Source organism: Narcine bancroftii (assembly GCF_036971445.1).
Source record: "Narcine bancroftii isolate sNarBan1 chromosome 5 unlocalized genomic scaffold, sNarBan1.hap1 SUPER_5_unloc_1, whole genome shotgun sequence".
NCBI classification, from domain to species: domain Eukaryota; kingdom Metazoa; phylum Chordata; class Chondrichthyes; order Torpediniformes; family Narcinidae; genus Narcine; species Narcine bancroftii.
The window spans coordinates 574276-596339 of record NW_027211801.1 but is presented as its reverse complement, the minus strand read 5'-3'; the positions used below and the strand labels follow the sequence as shown (position 1 = coordinate 596339).

General features: G+C 41.6%; 1 protein-coding gene across 5 annotated transcripts; it reads right to left on the bottom strand.

Annotated features, from left to right (window-relative positions):
- Positions 1-2069: 2069 nt before the first annotated feature.
- LOC138750106 (glycogen synthase kinase-3 alpha-like) lies at positions 2070-21142 on the bottom strand. 5 transcript variants are annotated; one of them, XM_069912242.1, is made up of 6 exons: positions 20961-21142; positions 20749-20834; positions 19122-19187; positions 18702-18832; positions 10612-10744; positions 2070-2281 (listed from the first exon to the last, which is right to left on the bottom strand). In XM_069912242.1, exons 1-5 carry the CDS (start codon positions 20962-20964, stop codon positions 10618-10620), a joined length of 414 nt encoding a protein of 137 aa, XP_069768343.1. In that variant the 5' UTR covers positions 20965-21142; the 3' UTR covers positions 2070-2281; positions 10612-10617. The 5 variants fall into 5 exon arrangements, with proteins under 5 accessions (XP_069768343.1, XP_069768342.1, XP_069768345.1 ...); XM_069912241.1 differs by lacking the exon at positions 20749-20834; XM_069912244.1 differs by lacking the exons at positions 10612-10744; positions 20749-20834.
- Between the last annotated feature and the right edge of the window lie 922 nt (positions 21143-22064).

Genomic DNA, 22064 nt, shown 5'->3' with positions numbered 1-22064 from the left:
TAAAAATTGCAGATGATAAATATAAGATTAATTTATTTGCTGATGTTGTATTGATTTATTTGACACGTCCAGAACAATCTTTGAAGTATTTACAAGAATGTTTAGTTCAATTTGGTGTGTTATCTGGGTACAAGGCAAACTGGGATAAGAATGAAATACTACCAGTATTGGAGTGGAATTATAAAGCATGTAAACACATTATAAAATTAAGATGGTCTGATAAAATCTTTTTAAAGTTATCTTGTACAGTGTCCACTGATTTTATTCATCTACTAGCATCGCCTTTAACTGCATTAATATCTTACTTCATACAAGTCATTTCTTCACATATAGTAGTCATTTTACTTTCCACTTCCATAAATCCTTCAGTCATTTGTGTAGACATCTGTATTGACAAATATTCCATTTGATGAGCAATCCCTTCCAAAATTGTGAACACAGAATCCAGTCCAGGTTCCATCACCTCCCTTCGAGACCTACTTTCTTTGGTGTCAGTCCCCACTTCTTCCTGTAACGTTTATCTTTCTTCCTCCTCTAACATCATAGGTCATCTTCAGTGCAGCTGCGGGTTAGGAAGCCCGTTTACAGCATGCTGAATGCATCAGCCCGCTGCTGTTTGGGCTCCCCCACAGCCCACACCTTGTTCAGTAATTCCTGGACCTGTGACGCTCCGCGCATGCCCAGCAAAGTCACCGACTGCACACATGCGTCTTCCGACGCTACACTGCGCACTCCCGAACTGCCAGGCAGTGTATTAGAAAATCAGAGTCGAAGAAATAATGTAAAATAGTAGGTCTTCCAGAAGATATAGAAGGTTCTGATCCGACAAAGTTTTTAAGACAATGATTCCTGAGGTGATGGGCAAGGAATTTTTTCTGGATGGTCTGGAATTAGATCGAGCACATAGAGCACTAAGGAAGAAACCATTTCCAGGCCAACCACCACAAGCAATTTTGATTCGTTGTTTGAAATATCAGGACAGAGAAATGATGTTGGGAATGGCGGTGTAGAAAGAACGGCAGAATCAGGTTGGAATAATGGTCCAGAACAATAGGGTGTTTTTTTAATGCAGATTTGAGTTCAGAAATTATTAGAAGGCATCGAGAATATAACTCAGCTAAAGAAGTATTGTGGTGAGAGGGATATAAATTTGCCTTTCGTTATCCATCCGTGCTGAAAGTTTTTTATGGGAACGTTCGATCTCAATTCTTTGAAAATGATCATGATGCATTAATTTTTGCCAATTCATTGCCAGATTTATGAGGAAATGGACGATCGTCATCATTTTCACCTAAGAGGAGGGTAAAGAGTCATGGAAATGGGAAGAATGGGAAACATGGAAAAAATGGGAAGAAAACTGAATTGACACAAAGTCGTCTTGATATCGAAGCTCCAGAAAAACCATTGGGACTGGAATCATTGGGTTGATTATTTTTGTTTCAGTACTTTCTGAAAGTCTGACTGGGGGGGGGGCAGTTGTGGATGACACTGAGACCTTTAGTCATCTGCCACTAGTAGGTTTCACCACACCCAGATTTTTAGGGGGCTACTTCTTTTTTAGTAGTTTGTTTGAGGATTGTTTTTTTTTCTTTTTTTGGAATTTTTATATAGGGGAGTTAGAATATTAAGGGAATTAGAAGGGGAGCATAATCTTATAGTACTGGAATATATTATTAGATTAAGAAATGTCTAATTTGAATTTTGCAACTTTTAATGTTCAGTCTTTGAATAATCCAATTAAGCGAAAACGAGTTGATATTGCTTTTTTGCAAGAAACACACTTGAGTAAAAAACAACATTTGAAATTAAAGAGAGAGTGGGTTGGCCATGTATTTTCTTCTTCCTTTAATTCTAAAGTGAAGGGTGCTGCGATTTTAATTTATAAGAAATTACCGTTTGAATTGAAATCCTTTGAATGAAATGCTGGGAGGATTTTAATGGTTAATTGCAAATTTTTGGCAGAATCATGGACTTTGTTAAATATTTATGCACCTAATGTAGATGATGAATGGTTTATGTCGGAGGCTTTTTTATTGCTTAATCCGGCTCGTAATAATCTTTGGTCGGGGGAGATTTTAATTGTGTTTTGGATCCTTTATTGGACAGATCTCTGAAAAGTATAATGAAATCAAAAGTGGCCATTCAAATAGGAGCTCTGATGAAGGATTTGGAATTGGTTGATGTGTGGAGGAGAGTAAATCCTACAGAGAAGGACTTTTCTTTTTATTCTTCTGGACATGATTTCTTTTCGAGAATAGATTTTCTTCTGGTTTCGGCACATCTGCAAGGCAGAATATTAAAGGTTGAGTATAAAAGTCAGATTATATCAGATCATTCTATGTTATATTTTCTCTGTGTAGTTTCAGAATCATCTTATAGATGGAAATTCAATACAATGTTATTGATGAAACTGGACTTTATTACTTTTGTTAAGGAGCAGATTACTTTGTTTTTGGCTGAGAATATCAATTCAGTATGTAGTAATTTTGTATTGTGGGATCCTTTGAAAGCATATTTATGAGGGCAAATTATTAGTTACACTACGAAAATTGAAAAGCAATATATGGTGGAAAGCTCATCAATTGAGAAACAAATTGCTGAATTGGAAAAGGAATTCCAGAAAGATACTATAGAAGATTAAAAAACAGCTGCTTTAATGAAGTTGAAATTACATTTCATACTTTACAGACTTATCAGTCTAAGCAACGTTATTATGAATTGGGTGAGTGAGCTCATAAGGAATTAGCATTGCAATTCAATACAGAGCAGACATCACAAACCATTAATGCTGTGAAAATAACTCAACACTTACCTATAAACCTCAGAAAATTAATGATCAGTTTTATTCATTTTATCAAAAATTATATATTCTGAGGGAAAGCAGGATGCTGGTTCTATCAAATTCTATTTATTTAAATTAAACTTACTGTTTTAGGGGAGGACGAGTTTAAAGAAATGGATGAACCATTTATGGACTTTGAGATTAAAGAGGCTCTACAAGAAATGCCAAATGTAAAGTCGTCATGAGATGATGGATTTTCTGTTAAATTTTATAAAGTATTTGATGAAGATTTATATTGTATATTTGGAGATGTGCTGCAACAAGTAACAGAGGAGCAGTTGTTACCAGAATCTTGTTCAAGTGCTATAATTACTGTGATTCCTAAGAAAGATAGGGATCCATTGAAGGTGTCTTTGTATAGACCTATATCTTTATAAAATATAGATTATAAAACGATAGCGAAGGAGTTAGCGAATAGACTTGCCAAATATTTACCTCAGTTGATACATATAGATCAAACAGGTTTTATTAAAAATAGAAATGCATGTGATAATGTTCTTAGATTGATAACATTAGTCAAAGTGTTTAGACAGCAACCAAACCAGGATTGCACTGGATGTGGAAAAGCTTTTTATAGGGTCGAGTGGAATTTTTTGTTTAAGGTGTTAGAGAAGTTTAATTTTGGTCCTTATTTTATAGGCAGGGTTAAAGCTTTATATAGAAACCCATCTGATAGGGTGGTGACAAATGGTCAAATTTCCTTACCATTTAACATAACGTGTTTGTTTTGAAAAGGTTGTCCAATGTTACCAGCCTTATTTGCATTGGCTATTGAACCATTGGCTCAGACAATATGACAAAATGATAAGATTAAAGGAATGAAAGTTGTGGAGGATGAATATAAGATTCATTTATTTACAGTTGACAGGACCGGAACAGTCTTTGAAATATTTAAAAGATTGTTTGTTAAAATTTGGGGAGTTATAAATTAATTGGTTAAAAGTGAAATATTGTCAGTTGGGAATGGAGATGATTCAGAATATAAATGTATTATGAAATTTAAGTGGTCAGATAGAATCAAATATATGGGAATGGTAGTCAACACATTCTACCAGTCTTTATATAAATTGAATTATGTCCCTTTATTAAAAAGGATTAAAATGGATTTGTTTCAGTCTATACCATGTTTACTTTCAAAGGGTTTTTTCAGGACTTGAATAAGGTATTGTGGGAGTTTTTATGGAAGGAAAATTAGCCCGAGTAGTTTTACATAAACTTACGTGGAAATATTCTTGAAATTGATTGCAGTTATCTCACTTTCAAAATTATTATGATGCAGCTCAGTTGAATTTTTTTTTAGTAGATTTATGGATGTGGATCAACCTCTGAGTTGGCAAAGGTTGAAATAGCTTACATATGTGAAGTTGAGATACATCAGTTTATATTTAAAAGGAATGTGGATTTATTGCGGGAATGTAATGTGCAATTATGCAATGTAATTAAAACATTTGTTTAGGATTTGGTTTAAAAGAAAGAGGGTTTTAGGTCAAAGGGTAAATTACCAATCCAAACACTGTTATTTCATTATCAGCTTATTTATTTTTAAATGTTTAATAATCAAAAGGGTATTAAGAGAGTTCAGGACTGTTTCAAAGAAGACCAGTGTCGTGAATGTCTTGCTGTCCTAACATTGGCTGTGCATTATCTCTACTGTTAAGGACACTTCCCTTGGATATAACTGTATTGTATTGTACCAAGAGTTTCTGCTAATAAAAGCTATGATTATTGTTTGACCACATCGTCTTTGTCTACTTCATTAACTTTCACTTCAATTTTATTAGCAGAAATGGATGCAGCACTCAAGCCAGAGCGGCTGATAATCGACCAGTCTGCCCCAAGGACCAGATAAATTTTCAACCACTGGATTGCTTGTATCAATTAATACATGACTCAAAACAACATGATCAATGAGGCGATAGAGTGGGGCCACCGATACTCTTTGCTGGGTGAAGTCCCTTTTGCCCTAATGCAAGGAGCTACTGCTGCTTAGTATGCAGCACCACAGAATATAGTGCTTTCTTGACACCAGTTGCTGACTAGACGCCAGAAACCCGGGGAAAGTGATGCTGCCTATGCACTGGCCCTCGGCTCACTGGCAAACGAATGTGATGTCAGGGCAGTCAATGTGTAACAATACCACAAAGCCTTGAAGCTGGATGCTTTTGTCAATGGGATTGACTCCAATTACATCCGACAGAGGCTTCTGGATATGGAGCCCTTAACCTACGACCGGGCAGTCAATTTAACTAAAGCATTGAGAAGTGCCATGCGGTCCAGTGAAATGCGAGAAACCGAAAAAGAAACATCCAGAAGTGCTGGAACCCCAAAGGAATGAAAAGGACAAACTCCTGAAAAATGCTGTTTCTGTGATAGGAGCTGGCACTGCAGTCAGAAGTGCCCAGCTTGATTTGCTACCTGCAGCTGTTGTTGAAAACAAAGCCATTTTGCTAAAGCATGTAAGTCGAAAAGTACTCTCACTGATAAGAAGAAGAGAAGCACCAAGAAAATGTGTCCTGGAGCTGCAGGAATAGAAGACAACTGTGAAAAGGGGGAATCTTCAGAGCAGCAGGCTAAATCGACTTCAAGTGATGGCAAGGAGAGACTCCCTGTGGTAGCTCAATTGACTGCAAAGCTTGGGGGATGTCAACTATGAAGGGGGAGGTGAATGGTGAGACACTTGATTGTCTCATAGACTCAGGGAGTACTGACAGCTACATCCACGAGAGAGTTGCCAGAGCCTTCAATTTGTGGAGATATCCAGCAAACCAAAAGATATCGATGGTTTGCAGTGAATTTACAAAAACTGTACGGGACAAGTGTAAAGTTACTTTAAATTTGCAGGGACATTGCCTGGCTGATGGGTGGCTCTTTATTATGCCAGAGCTCTGCGCCCCTGTGTTGCTGGGGCTAGATATTCAATCTCAGTAGTGTTAAATTTTGTTGGGCCACTACCCACACTTACCATCTCCCATGCTAGTAACTGCGGTCTGTCTGCATTAAAGATCAAAGCTTCTTCCCTTTTCAGTGATTTATCCCCTGAGTGCCAGCCAATTGCCACTAAGAGCCGTTTTTACAGCAAAGAGGATTGTGAGTTTATCAAAGCTGAGACCCAGAGACTGCTTAAAGAGGGAGTAATTGAACCTAGTTAGAGTCAGTGGCAGGCCCAAGTGGTAGTCGTGAAAAATCACACTAAGAGACAATTGGAAATTGACTACAGCCAGACAATCCACCATTACACTAACTTAGATGCCTACCCCCTGCCACGCATCAATGAAATGATTAGAGAGATAGCACAATACAAAGTGTACTCCACTATCGACCTCAAAGCAGCTTATCATCAAATCCCCATTAAGAAAAGGGAACAGCCCCATACGGCTTTTGAGGCTGATGGTGGGGTGGTGGGATGGTTATACCGGTTTAAAAGGGTACATTTTAGGGTCACTAATGGTGTGTCCATGTTTCAGAGGGAAATAGAAAAGATTGTTAGGATGTTTTAGTTACAGGGTACATTTCCCTATCTGGATAATGTCACCATCTGTGGGAAAACACAAGTTGAGAACGACAACAATGTAAAGAAATTTTGAGCAACAGCTAAAGAATTCAACCTTACATTTATCGAGGGCAAATGTGTGTTCAATGCTACCGATTCTGGGCTACCCATTCTGGGCTACCCATTCTACCTCGACCCGGTAAGAACCCCCAAACTCAGCAAAAGCCCTTAAAAGGTGTATGGGATTCTTTTCCTACTACTGCAAATGGGTTGGGACTAAGCCATGGAGGCACGCCCTCTGTTTGACACAAAATCATTTCCTCTCTCTCCAATAGCCTTGAAGGCTTTCGAGAGAATTAAATCTGACATTGCCAAAGCTTCACTCTCCTCCATTGACGAGGATGTCCCTTCCAGGTGGAAACTCATGCCTCAGATTGTGCCTTGGCAGGAACCCTTAAAAGGGCAGACCTGTGGCGTTCTTCTCCCGCACTTTACGCGGACCTGAACTTAAACATCCTGCCATTGAAAAAAAAGCCCAGACTATTATTGAAGCTGTTCGCTACTGCAGACACTTTTTAGTCGGCAGAAAATTTACACTTGTTACTGATCAGAAATCTGTCGCCTACATGTTCAGTACTAAACACAAAAGTATGGTCAAGAACGATAAGATGGCAGACTGGCGAATAGAACTCTCGACTTATAATTATGAGATTCAGTACAGACAGGGCAGGTTAAGTGATCCCTCTGACACATTGTCATGATCTGCTGCTGGTGCTCATCTGGAGGGGGTAAAAGAGATCCATAGCAGACTGTGACACCCAGGAGTCCATGAGATTCTTCCACTACATAAAGGCTAACAACCTTCCTTACTCTCTGGAACACGTCAAGAAACTGTCTAAAAGCTGCCCTGTTTGCGCAGAATGCAAACCGCAATACTTCAAAGCTCCGGAGGCCATTCTCATCAAGGCAACCCAACCTTTTGAGAGGATTTCAAAGGACCGTTACCTTCCAACAACAAAAATGTATATTTCCTGAATGTAATTGACCAATATTCCAGGTTTCCTTTTGCAATACCCTGCCCTGACGTCTCGTCAGCTTCTGTCATTAAGTCACTTGACAGAATTTTCAGCATTTTTGGTTTTCCCAATCACATTCATACCAATAGGGGCTCAGCATTCATGAGCGCTGAACTGCGGCGAGCCCTGCTACGAAAGGAGATTGCCACCAGCCATACCATGAGCAACAACCCAAAGGGTAATGGGCAGGTTGAAAGGGTTAGTGCTACTGTCTGGAAGACTGCAATGCTTTAAAAACATGTAGTTACCCTGTAACCTGGTGGCAGGAGGAGCTGCCAGAGGCACTACATTAAATTCAGTCTTTATTGTGTACTGCAACAAATCAAACACCTCATGAACGTATGTTTGCCTTTCCTAGGAAATCAGGAACTGTGATGGAGTGGCCAGCCTGTTAATCTGAGCCTGGAACCGTGCTGCTGAAGAGCCATGTTCAGGTGTGTAAAGCAGCCCCCTTAGTCCAACCAGTTCAGCTACTGCATACTAACCCCAACTACACTCATGTTAAATTCTCAGATGGGAGTACTAGCACTGTACCCTAAGAGATCTGGCCTCACCTGGTTTTCCCCTTCCTCGCACCCCTATCAGAGGGAGCCTGAGAATTTCGACTCACCCCATACCACCCCAGCCTTGACCCCTAGTAAGCTTTCAGATGGCCATGCTGAGGCTCCACTGCCTCACGTTGGCGATTCTGGAGCGGGTCCAGAAGCCAGTCCTACTCATACAACAGACCCAGGACCTATATCGGTTCCCAACGTTGCAAAGGAGCCACCTGTTTTGAGACGAAGCAACAGAATTCATAAATAACCTGATAGGCTGACATATTCATAAAACATCTCATTATATTTCGATTGCTTGCTAGGTACTGGCGTATTTTGGCTGTTAAGGTATCTAAACACCAAACATGGTATCCATGTATCGCTTGCTTCAGTCTTTCCTAGCAGCTGTCATTTTGATTTTAACCCTTCTTCTGCTGGGGGGAGACTGTGGTGAATGTCTGCCAAGCTGCCTGTCTCTCCTCTGGCGAGCCTTGCTGTACTAACATTGGTTGTGCATTATCTCTACTGTTAAGGACACTTCCCTTGGATAAATTTGTATATGCACCCATTGTCTTTCATTATTGTACCATGAGTTTCTGCTCATGAAAGACATGATTATTGTTTGACCACATCGTCTTTGTCTACTTCATCAACTGGCACTTCAGAAATTATACATTCCTCCTTTATAAATGGATCCAGATAGTCTTATTTTTGTGTTAAAATGAAAAACATTCTATTTCCTTCCACAGCCCAAAGGAATCCCAAGGTTTAAATTGTAAATGATAAAACTGGAATTATTGGATATTTCAATAAAAACAGGAAAGGCTGTAAACTCCCAACCTGTCCAACTGTCCAACCTGCTGACTATTTCCAACATTTCTTGTTGTTATTATTTTTAATATTTGTTCTGCGAACAATTGGTTGTCAAAAGCAGAAATTATATTCTCTTTATTGTTTCGGGATTGGGAGAGTTTAGTGCCTTTTGTCGGAAGGAATATATGGGTTGGCACCACATGAGGGCTGAGGGGCCTGTACTGTACTGGAGTGTTTCTGCTGTGGTGATTTAAGACTAAATATTAACCAAGGACCCCCAGAAGAACGTGCCCTTTACTTTGGTTTATGCCTGGGATCTTTCTCATCTAAATGAGATGAAAGATGGGAGTCCTGGTTTTGTGGCTGAATCCAAATCAATCATGTTCTTCGTAAAGATGCACCAAGAGTCCGTGGTTTACCTTTCATCAAATAGACAACAGACTCGCAAATAGCGCCTTTGGAAGACTACACAAAAGAGTCTGGAAAAACAACCAACTGAAAAACCTCACAAAGATAAGCGTATACAGAGCCGTTGTCATACCCACACTCCTGTTCGGCTCCGAATCATGGGTCCTCTACCGACACCACCTACGGCTCCTAGAACGCTTCCACCAGCGTTGTCTCCGCTCCATCCTCAACATCCATTGGAGCGCTCACACCCCTAACGTCGAGGTACTCGAGATGGCAGAGGTCGACAGCATCGAGTCCACGCTGCTGAAGATCCAGCTGCGCTGGATGGGTCACGTCTCCAGAATGGAGGACCATCGCCTTCCCAAGATCGGATTATATGGCGAGCTCTCCACTGGCCACCGTGACAGAGGTGCACCAAAGAAAAGGTACAAGGACTGCCTAAAGAAATCTCTTGGTGCCTGCCACATTGACCACCGCCAGTGGGCTGATAACGCCTCAAACCGTGCATCTTGGCGCCTCACAGTTTGGCGGGCAGCAGCCTCCTTTGAAGAAGACCGCAGAGCCCACCTCACTGACAAAAGGCAAAGGAGGAAAAACCCAACACCCAACCCCAACCAACCAATTTTCCCTTGCAACCGCTGCAATCGTGTCTGCCTGTCCCGCATCGGACTGGTCAGCCACAAACGAGCCTGCAGCTGACGTGGACTTTTTACCCCCTCCATAAATCTTCGTCCGCGAAGCCAAGCCAAAGAAAAAAAATACAAGTCAGAAGCCTCAGCCTTGAGTGTATTGTCTATAGGTGTGAGATCTGATTGTCTCTGGGGATTGACCCTGTGCCTTGTGTTCAGTTGCAATGCCTTCAGCAACCCTCGAACCAATGTTCATTGGGCCAATCCTGTAAGGTGTTTTGCTTTGCTTTTTCCAGATACTTTTGTTCTGCTAACTGCTGTGGTTCACATGATGAAGATAATGCTTTGCCGTGGATTCGAAAATAGTCATTAAGTGTTAACGGTGATTTTTACCTGCAAGACCACATGCTCGTTCTTTGTAAAATACTTTTATTGAGTTAAACATATAAGCATGCATACAGAAATCTGAAAACCACGTAGCAATTCATTCATTTCCGAGTCAGGACACATGAAAAGAAAACAAAGTAAATGAAACTACATTGAAGATGACTTGTTAACCTCCAAAACAATTACACTCCAACTCCAATGATCCAAAATCAGATTCTCTGAAATCCTCATTTATCCAAAATTTAAAGAAAATTCAGGTAAATGAGGATATCCAAAACAAATCAGGAATCCTCATTTATCTGAAATATTTTTCAGAGACAAACTGACCTCACAGGTTGAAAAAAAATTCATTCCACATGAAATTAGAACATCGATTGTTCTCGTTTCAGGTAACTCCCTCCCCTCTCTTTTTCCATTTCTTCTTTACCTTCCTCTATTGACTTTTCTCTTCAACTCTCCCATCAAACTGCGCACCACTGACTCCCTGCAAGTGGTTGGAAGAATCCCTTGTCATGCCGTCATCCAGGAGAGCGGTCTCTCGGCAGCAGCCAGTCACAGCCCTTTCAGATAATCAGAGTTGTATTGTAATAAGAAATAATCTATATAGTAAACCCATTTATTGAAATAAATAGTACAAAAGAAAAAGAGAAAAAGCACAAAACTCTAAAAATTAAATCTAAAAAAGACATCTAATCTAACCCCTCTCTCTGATCAAGGTTACCTTGTAGACAGAGTGGAATGGGGATTTTTGTTTAAGGATTTGCGAAAATTTAAATTTGGGCCACTCTTTATTGGTTGGGTGAAGGCCTTATATAAAAATCCATTGGCAAGAGTGGGGACGAATGGACAAGTATCTTCTTTCTTTATATTATCTAGATCAGCTAGACAGGGGTGTCCTTTGACTTTCTTGGTTGTGTCCAGAACGACAGCTTTTTAAAATGAATGTTTCCTCTATATTCAGTATTTTATTCAATTGATTCCATGTAGGATTTCTAGAAAGTTATTTAAGGATTTAAATGCGCGTGTAAGATCATTTTTATGGAAAGGTAAATTGGCAAGAGTGTCTCCACAAAAATTGACTTGGAGTTTTATAATTCCCACATATTCAGAATTATTATGAAGCGGAACATTTAAAGTTTATTAATAGAATGTTTGAATCACAACAATCTTTAAGTTGAGCTAAAATTCAAAGGGCTCAGATTTATGAACAAAGAATGAAGCAGTTTATTTATCAATAGAATCCTCAACTTTTCCAAATTATAATTTATTAGTTTAAAACATTTGATGGAATTATGGTAAAAGACAAATGTTGCTATTGGTACTGAAGGTAGAATTTCAGCCCTCTTTCTTTTTCAATAAATAATGTATTCCTGAAAATTTGGGGAAAGAAATGTATTATATTGGTCAAAGATTGTTATGATGAGTTGTTATATTTTGTTTCATTTCAAAGATTGTTGGACAAATATGGAATGCCTTCAAATACATTGTTTACTTACTATCATGTCCATGCTTTGTTACTGGATAATTTTGGACACCGTTTGAGATTACCTAGAAGGACTAGAGTTGAATGTTTAATTATTGAAGGGAGGGAAACAAATTAATTACAGAAATGTATGCTTTATTACAAAATAAGATGCCCAGGTCGGGTATTTATAAAGCGAGAAGGAAGAGGGAGGCGGATTTGTCTGTTTCAATTTCTCAGGATGGTTGGATGACAATATGTGAGGACAGTAAGATATAGATACGTTGATTATAATTTTATTCATCAACTTTACTTAACTCCTGAGAAGTTGAAGAGATATGGATTTATCTCTTTGGATATGTCTTTTCAATGTGGGGAAGAGATAGGGTCTGTTTTACATTCACTCTGGTTATGTGAGAAGGTGAAACGCTTTTGGAATGGGACTAGTGTATTTTTGCAGCAGTTGTTTAAATTTAAGCTTTCATTAGACCCGTTAGTATTTTATTCGGTCATATTAAAAAAATGGAGTTTGAAAATACATTTCAAATTGCATTTATTCGGTTGGCATCGTCAGTCGTGAGAAAATGTAAAGCTATAACCTGAAAGGATGAAATTGAATTAAGTATTCAGAGATGGCATATGATTGGAATCCTGTATTCCATTGGAAAATATAATTTACAATTTATTTCATCTGTATACCTTTTTTTGTGAATGTGCAGGGATTATGAAATGTATGGGTCTAAATATGTAATGGTTGATTGGTGACATCGAACATGGCTATGGTGGTTTGTTTTTTTTTTGTTTGGGTTTGTAGAAGATGGAAGGGAACTAAGGGAGGGGGTATATACGGGGGGAAAAATTTGTATGTTAATATTATGTATTTTTTTGTGGATTTAGATTTTAAATAAAATATACAAACAAAGGTGACTTTGTAGATCATGTGCTAATAGTCCTTGTCATTGTCGTTCAATAACAACTGATTTTTTCCTGCTTCTAAAATGTATTTCTGTGAAATCTCCATGCAGCGGCTTCTCTGTGTATTTGTGGCACAACCTGATCCAATGCATTAATTCATAATGTGGTGTCTGTAATGTATCTTAAGGCTGAGATGACCACAAATTGCTTGAGATTGTTGTTTACTTTCAAGCAGATTTTTGAAAGTTGGCTCGGCCAAGGGTTGTTCTCAGATATATGAATGTGCAGTGTTTACAGAGTTTTCGAGGCGGCTTGGGAGGAATTACTACAGCAGCTTGCACACACATATTTTAAAACCCAGAATTTTAGCAGGAATTTTGCATCGTGTTTTTTGAAGAGGAGCGACAAAGTATCGAGATACAGCTTGTCAAGGAGAGCATGTGACTTTTGCAGACAGAGTCAGAACAGCTTTGCTCTCAGAAAGGGAGGGAGTGAGAGAGAAGGAGTCATAGAAATCAGTTCCAGAGGGACAAGCTGCCAAACTTCGGAAGGCTGCCTGGTTAAAGGAGAAGACCAGCAGTCTGAAAGGTGTCTTGAAAGAAAGAAGATCACCTGGAGAACCCTGAAAGGGGCAAGTTTTATCAGCAAGACTAATTGAGAAAGAATCAATTGCAGATGTCCTGGAAAAGGAATCTCTCTCTGAAAACCAGCAAGAACTCTCCTGAGTGGTAACCATTTGCCTGTTAAGCACCAAAGCCTGGTGAACTTTGTTATTGCTAACTTCAGCGCACAGTACAAGAATTGCCTGCAACCAGTGGGATTGGATTGTGATCCAAAGAACTTTTCTCATCTTAAATACACATTATACACACCTGCCCATAGTAATAGAAGGGGGATTAAGTGGGTTAGATAGATGAAGTAAATAGTTAAATTTCAATTCTGTTTTCGTGTTCAAATATAATTATAAACTACTTTTGTGGAAATAACCCTGTGTTGTGGTGCATTTCTCTTGCTGCTAGTTTTGGGGGTCCTCTGGAATCCGTAAAATTTTATGGAGGCTCATCCTTTAGGATTTGAACATTACAGTTTTATGACCAGGAGAACCCTAATTTTGAGTTGCAGGGACAACAATATGAGGCAGTCCAAGCTGAAAAGCAAAGAGAAGAGGCTAAAAAACAGAGGAAATATGAGGAAATTGCAAGGAACAGACAGTTTCAATTAGAGAAGTTCAAAATGGGGATGGAGGAAAGTAAGGGGATTGAGGCTGTATCTCCTGGGGAGAGGTTTTTGGTGAGTAGAGAGGTAAATCTAGTGCCTCCTTTTGATGAGAGAGATATAGATACATATTTTCAGCTTTTTGCAAAGGTCGCTGAGATCAAGATGGCTGAAAGAAAAGTGGCCTCCAATGCTTCAAGATGAATTGAAGGGAAAAGCACAAATTGCATCCTGTAACTTGACTGCAGAGCAAGTGGCAGATTCTTCTTCTTTGGCTTGACTTCACGGACGGAGATTTTTGGAGGGGTAATGTCCACGTCAGCTGCAGGCTCGTTTGTGGCTCACAAGTCCGATGCAGGACAGGCAGACATAGTTGCAGTGGTTGCAGTGGAAAATTGGTTGGTTGGCGTTGAGTGTTGGGTTTTTACTCCTTTGTCTTTTGTCAGTGAGGTGGGCTCTGCGGTTGCTGCCCGCTGAACTGTGAGGCGCCAAGATGCACGGTTTGAGGTGATATCAGCCCACTGGCGGTGGTCAATGTGGCAGGCACCAAGAGATTTCTTTAGGCAGTCCTTGTACCTCTTCTTTGGTGCACCTCTGTCATGGTGGCCAGTGGAGAGCTTGCCATATAACACGATCTTGGGAAGGCGATGGACCTCCATTCTGGAGTCGAGACCTACCCAGCGCAGTTGGATCTTCAGCAGCGTGGATTCGATGCTGTCGGCCTCTGCCATCTCGAGTACTTCGATGTTAGGGATGAAGTCGCTCCAATGAATGTTGAGGATGGAGCGGAGACACCGCTGGTGGAAGCGTTCTAGGAGCCATAGGTGATGCTGGTAGAGGACCCATGATTATCATTATGATTATGATACTGTTAAACAAGCAGTACTGAAAGCTTATGAGTTGGTCACGGAAGCTTATGGACAAAAGTTTAAGAGTTTGGTGAAAACATGGAATCAACTTTATCTGGATTTTGCTCTGAAGAAATCTGTATATTTTGACCGTTGGTGCACCTCAGAAGAAATAAACAATGATTTTGTCAGAGTGGGAGAATTAATATTAATAGAGGAAATGAAAAGGTGTGTCCCAGAGGTGATTAAATTACACCTGGTTGAGAGAGAGGTGGGTACGTGGCAACAGGTGGCTCGATTCACAGGTGAATTTGCTCTGATTCACAAAAATACATTAAAGAATAACAGGCATTTTCAGAGAGCTAATGTGGAACAGATTAATAAACCTGTTCATAAGGTTAGTATGGAGCAGGATAGTCGGCCTGGAATAAAGTCTGGAGAAAATGTTAAGAAAAAAGATGAAGGGAAGGTAGGAAAGGACAGAACTTCTGCATTTGTATGCTATTTTTGTAAGAAAGGTGGTCATATGATTGCGAATTGACTAATCTTGAAAAAGTAAAGAGGAAAACAGTTTACTGACAATAACCACAACAGCAGTGCGAATATAAGACAGCTTTAATAAACTAATATGTGCACTAAGAGGTCTTGACTCTCTGCGACAAACGTGGAAGGCTAGACTGTAGCTCTGAACTGCTTGACCCCTAGTGACCGACTGGTGTAATTACATATCACCACAAACAGGTTTTACCAGAAGCATGTATTCAAACAGTGGAATTTAAGGAGAGCAGAGGTGCCAAATCTGGAAAGGAGGTCATGGATGTTTTCAAGCCTTTTGTGTCAGAGGGCTTTGTCTCAATAAAGGAGGGAGAACCACAGGTTCCAGTTCAAATTATTTGAGATTCTGGGGCAGCTCAGTCATTGTTGTTAGAAAGTGTTTTTTAACGATGGATCAAAGGACAGCCACAGGGGAGACAACTTTGATTAAACATGTTGGAGGTGAGGTAGAGCCAATACCACTTTACAAGGTTGTGCTAAATTCAGAATTAGTCAAAGGACCTGTGGTAGTCGGAGTAATTCCAAATTTACCCATGGATGGTGTCTGGTTTTGGTGGGTTGTGATTTGTCAGAGGAGAAAGTTGGATCAGTTTTAAGATTGACAAATTGGCCTAGTAAGGATGTGGTGAGAGAGGATGGTGAGATATATCCTGCATGTGCAGTAACTAGATCTGTGACGAAGAAAATGATGACAGCTGAAGAAGATCCAGTTAATAGAGATTTGCCCAATACTTCTGAAGTATTTTTGAAAGAGCAGGGTCATTGTGAGAGTAAAAATTTCTCTTTGTCAAGGAAAGAATTAATTCAACAAACAGAAAATAGATGCAGATCTTGTTAGCTTAAGAGAGAAAGCAGTAACTGAACAGGAAAATAAGAAATGGCTTGTGGATATTACTTCAATGGTGGTGTTGATGAGAAAATGAAGACCTCTTGATATTCCTGCTAATGAGGAGTGGAGAGTGATTCGTCAGGTTTTTGTTCCTAGAAATTACCGCAAGAAAATATTAGATCTAGCCCACAGTACAACTTTGGGTGGTTTTAAAAATACATGAATAAAATTTTGAAACAATTTTTCTGGCCTGGTTTGTGGAAGGATGTTGTAAATTGGTGCTGGACATGTCATGTTTGTCAAGTTGTGGGGAAACCTATCCAGGTTCCTCCAGTGGCTCCATTACAACCTATTCCGGTTGTTGGAGAACCTTTTACCAAGGTTATTGTGGATTTTGTAGGTTCTCAGTTGAAATCAGTACTCAATAACAATTATGTTTGTAGCGTTGAGATTTCCAGAGGCTATACCACTGAGAATTATTAAAGGCAAAATGGTGGTAAAGGCTCTGGAAAGATTTTTCACAGTGTTTGGACGACCGAAAGAGATCCAGAGTGATCAAGGACTTTATGTCTGGGTTGTTTCAACAGTTAGTTGATGAGTTGGTAATAAAACAGATCACTTCATCTGTGTATCATCCTGAAACTCAGGGAGCTTTGGAAAGATTTCATTCTACTCTTAAAGATATGATGAGAGTTTACTGTACGGAGAATGGCAAAGACTGGGATGAAGGTATTCATTTATTGTTGTTTGCGGCAAGGGAGGCTGTGCAGGAGTCATTAGGATTCAGCCCTTTTGAAATTGTGTTTGGACCTTTAATCTTGATAGAAGGACAGTGGGTTAATGAGGATGTACAGTTGAATTTGCTAGATTATGTTTCTAAATTTAAGGATTGGTAACAAAAATGTGGACGTTGGCTCAAGAGAATTTAGAAATGGCTCAGGGCAAAATTAAATCAAAACTGAATGATGTTAACAATGTTGTTAACACTCCAGGCAGAAGGAATAAAACTCAGGTTTGTCACATCAATATGTTGAAACCTGATTACGAGACTAAGGGTTGTGGAGAACAATCTGTGTCAGAGGTCTTGGCTGTTGACAGAGTGGAGGAAGTGGTAGATCATAAGATTATGGAAACAGGATCTGGTGAGGGTAACCTTAAAGAAACCATGGCTCCTCTGCAGCTGTCTGACTCAGCCATTTTGGAAAATTTGGAAGACAAGTTAGGCCATCTTAAGTTCCAAGAGCAGATGCAGTTGAAAGAATGACTTTTGAATGACACAAATTTGTTCCCTGATGTTTCAAAAAAGACATCAGTGATTCACCATGATGTAGATGTAGGAGAAGCAAATCCCATCAAACAGCCCCCATCTAGAATAAACAGTCAGAAGAGTAAATCATGGATCAGGAGGGGGAATATATGATGATGGATGACTTTATTAGACCTTCACACTCAGACTGGAGTTGTCCTTATATTCTGGTACCAAATCCAGATGGAACTGTTAGGTCCTGTACAGATTATAGGAAGGTTAATTCAGTAACTAAAACAGATACTTATCCTATTCCCAGAATGAATGACTGTATTGATAAAATTGGCAAAGCTAAATTCCTTACTAAGTTGCATTTGTTGAAAAGTTACTGGTGTGTGCCTTTAACTGAGAGAGGAAAGAATATTTCAGCTTTTGTAACTCCAATGGTTTATACGAATATAATGTGTTACCTTTTGGGAAGAAAAAGGCCCATGCAACATTCCAGAGGATGATTAATTCTGTATCCAAGGGTTAACATATACAGATGCTTATATTGATGACTTGGTCACAAAAAGTGACACATGAGAGGAACATTTAAGTGAATTGGACAAATTGTTTGCAAGATTATCCAAAGCAAACTTAACTGTTAATTTAGCAAAGAGTCAATTAGCAAATGCCACGGTAACATACTTGGGTTATGTCGTTGGCCGTGGCAATGTTGCACCTATTCAAGCTAAGGTGAATGCAATTTCTTAGTTTCTGACTTCCAATGGCAAGAAAGCAGTGAGAAGGATTAGAGGAGTGACAGGATGTTAATGGCAGAGTTAACCCAGCAGGTTTGTGTATTGCCCCTGGCCCCAGCATCTGCAGATTTCCTAGCCAACCCCTCCGCTATCCCTTCCCAGAGCTTCTGCATCCATTGCAGACAAGTACAGGCCCTTTGTCCCACGATCCTGTTGCAACCTTTATGAACATTCTTCACAACAAACTAACCCTTACCCGCACCACCCCCATACCCTTCTGTTCTCTTACATCCACAGGCCTGTCTAAGAGTCTTTTAAATGTCCCTATTGTACCAGCCTCCACCACTTCCCCCGGCCACACCTTCCAAGCCCCCTTCACTCTTTGTGTACAATAACATCTCCCCTCACCTTAACCAGATCCCCTCTGGGATTTGCTACTGTCACTTTCAGAAAAGGTGCTGGTGTCTATCGTATCAAAGCCCCCAGAATATTATTTAGAACAAGTTATTAAGCTGGGGAAGGGGCAAGTTGGAGGAGGGAGGAGAGGAGAGAACTGGTGGGGGAGGGGAGAGAGCCGGGGGAGGGAAAAGTGGAGAGGGTGGGGGTTGAGGGGAGAGATCCGGGGTGTGGGGGAAGGAGTGTTATATGGAGAGGGGTCAGGGACCGCGTTGAGTTGGTGAATGGGCAGACACAGACGGACCTACCTGCCGAAGTCATGGAGCTTTAAGACGGTCACCTCGGGATCCACCACCATATTCTGGGGCTTGATGTCTCGAAGGCAAACCTCCCGAGCATGGATGTAGGGCAGACACTGGAACAGCTGGTACATGTACACCTGTCAACACAGCAGTGCATCATTTCCCACCCAGCCCAGTGCCTCCACATTGGCTGGGCCTAGTTCCAGGGGTGGGGAGAGGGAGGTGTGGGCCATTCCCTGCCACTCCACATCCATCCTCATCACTCCCCCGACCCCTCCCCCACACCTTCCCTTCCCTTCTCATCAATACCCAATGAGACTTCATGCGCACCTCATCCAAATGTTCCCAGCGACCTCCTGCATATCCTCCAACCCTGCCCCACAAGCTTGCCCTAGCGGACAATCTGACGTGCAGACCTACACCCACCTTGATGTAGATCATGGGAATGGGCTGGTTGGCTTTGGTGGTGTGCCAGGCCATGCAGTAAACCATCTAGGGAACATAATCCAGAATCAGATTCAAATAAACCTCGTCTTTCTGTTGGATACAAAATAAAAATGTTGGCAGGATTGACCACCAAAACCCAGCGCCTCTCCCAACAGGAGTGCCCCCCGTCCCTCCTCTCTTTTAACCACCAACACCCAGCACCTCTCCCAACAGGAGTGCCTCCCCCCACACCCTCCTCTCTGAGTGTCTGGTGCCCCCAATGGTGAACAGAACATGCCAAAATCCAATGGCTCAGCTAGTGGAGCATTGACAGGCCATAGTGGACCTGTTGGCTCCCTCATCAACCGGCATCTGGTGAGACTGCACAAAGTCTACATCTCCAACCACCCTCCCTCGTGAGGCAAGGGTTCACCAAAAGAGAAAAGCATTTTGAGTGGAGGAGAAATGTTTTCAGCTGGGTGGTGGGTGGGGCCGAACGTGTGGAGGCTGAGTTGTTGGGATGATTCGGAGCAGCTGTTGATTCGTGAGGGCACCAAAAGGTTCGGGAGAATGGGGTTATGGTGAAAAATCCATTCATGATATGAATGGGGAAAACAGACTCGAGGGGATGAGTGGCCTAATTTGGCTCCCTTGTCTTGTGGTCTTGGCTGCTGTTGTTTGGAGCTGAAATGGCGAGAGTTCATAATTTAATGGGTGTGGAGCTGTACATTCGAGTCAGCAGGGCAGCCAGCATCCAGGGGTAGGCACTGGTCGGAGGGGCAGGTCGGAGTAAACAGAGAAACTACGGCGAGATGGATAGATTCAGGGTATCGGGAAAGGAGGAACAAATGAAATACAGCAAGTAGGGATGGGGGGGTGGGGCACGTGGGATGTATCTCATTACCGGAGGTGTAGAAGAACTCGAGGACTGTGATGATGTTGGTGTGATCCAACTTCCACATGATCTGCAGTTTGTGGTTCTGCAGTTAGGAAGGAACATCTGTAAATATCGGGGATGGTCGGGTCCCAGAGGGGTGACTTGTCCAGGTTGGGGGTAGACATGAGGGAGACTCGTCAGGACGTCAGAGGTGGGAGACTCATTAGAAAGCTGGACGGGGGTGGGGGGAACTCAACAGGAGGCCAAAGGGGGAGATTTAATGGGAGGCAGGGGTGGGGGGCCCGATGGGGGGGTTCAAATAACCATTTCAGTTTTCATGGTTGTTTACCCAGCTTCCACTGAACAATGAATTTGGAGACAAACAATCTCCAATATATCTCAGTTGCATGCAATTGTGTGTGTGTGTGTGTGTGTGTGTGTGTGTGTGTGTGTGTGTGTGTGTGTGTGTGTGTGTGTGTGTGTGTGTGTGTGTGTGTGTGTGTGTGTGGGTGTGAGTGTGTGTGTGTGTCCCTCGATCTCTCCTCTAACCCAGTCACTTCACACACTGCTCTGCCCCGATTCCTCCACCCCTCTCTCATCCCCCACCCAACACCATCACCTCTGGTTACGCCAGTGCCTTCCATTCCCTCCCACCCATCCCCCCAGCTGAACACTACATCCCATAGCTCTGACCAATCTCCCTCAGACTGTAGTGGACCCACCTTCCCTTAATCCCCCCCTCCACTTTACCTCCACTCCATAGACTCCATCCCTGTATCCTCTCCCATGACACTGCTCTCCCCTCCCCAGTCCACTCCAGTTCCTCAGTAAGTGCTCTGCATTCAGGATGGAGAGAGGGGGTTAAATGTGGACTCCATTCTCTCCGCCCACACTGGGTGAAGGATGATACCAGAGGAGTCCATTTCCCAGTAGGAGAGCATGTGACACTCTCTTTATCTCACCCATTGATGCTGGAGGCTTCCAAACACAACCTCATTAATCAGAGGGTCCCTGGGATGAGACCTCCTCCTACTTCCACACGTGCTGGAATCCCCTTCCTGGAGAGGCATCCCCTTCTCGTGCTGCTGTTCCACGGCACGGCTCAGCTATGGCAACACAGCAGCAAGTGCCCTGTGCTCTGACATCATCACCCCCCTGTGACATCATCACCCCCTCTGTGACACCACTAGTGTCAAGGGCAGGCACATCCATCCATTTAAATCCTCCTCAATTTTCTCAAGGAGGAAGTGGTTGGCAGGTGGGGGGAGTAATTCAAATTGTATAAGTTACTCCAGTTATTATCCATTCTAACTCCTAGATATTTGATCCCATTTTGCAGCCACTTTAGTTGACTATTTTCTTGACATTGACTATAATCCCCCTTCCTAAGTGCATGAATTTGCATTTAACCCAGTTGATCTCATACCCAGAGATCTCCCCACACACCTCCAGACTGGAGCGCAGCTCGGGCAGTGCAGGTGCCGTGTCTTTCAGATAGATCAGAACATCGTTGGCAAATAAATTGATTTTGTGCTCTTCCTGGCCTGTTCTGAAACCTTTCATGTCTGGATCCTGGCAAATGGCCTCAGCTAATGGCTCCAAGGCTATTACGAACTCAATCACTCAGCTTGTCTATATCCTCCTGAAGCCCCTTCCCATCCTCATTATATTTTCATGAATGCCACACATTTACAGCAACAACGATCAGGACGGGGGTTCGAATCTAATACAGTCTGTAAGTTGTTTGTACGTTCTCCCCATATCTGTATGGATTTTCCCAGAGACTCCGGTATTATTCCACTGATCAAAATGATCTGGGGGTTGTAGATTAATTGTGTGTAATTGAGTGGCACGGTTTCGTGGACAAAAGTGATCTGTTACCAAGCTGTATGTCCTCTCAGTCAATATAGATTATGAATAGATGGGTCTCAAACATAGATCACTGGATGAATGTTTTATAATGATGTAAAATGCAAGAGGGTATCTAAATTGAAGGTTGGGCTCTGGTAAGATGAGATTTGATATTGGATATTGAGGAAATGGCTGAGGCTTTGAATGACTATGTT

Bases quoted from the DNA above. Each gene is read 5' to 3' on its own strand.
- LOC138750106 (XM_069912241.1), bottom strand. From the start codon at position 21,068: ATGCCTCTCCAGGAAGGGGATTCCAGCACGTGTGGAAGTAGGAGGAGG. The intron at 18,833-19,121 runs GTGGGTGTAGGT...CTGTGTTGACAG, and splicing joins TTCCCATGATCTACATCAAG to GTGTACATGTACCAGCTGTT. The intron at 10,745-18,701 runs GTAGGTCCGTCT...ATTATCTGAAAG, and splicing joins AAGCTCCATGACTTCGGCAG to GGCTGTGACTGGCTGCTGCC.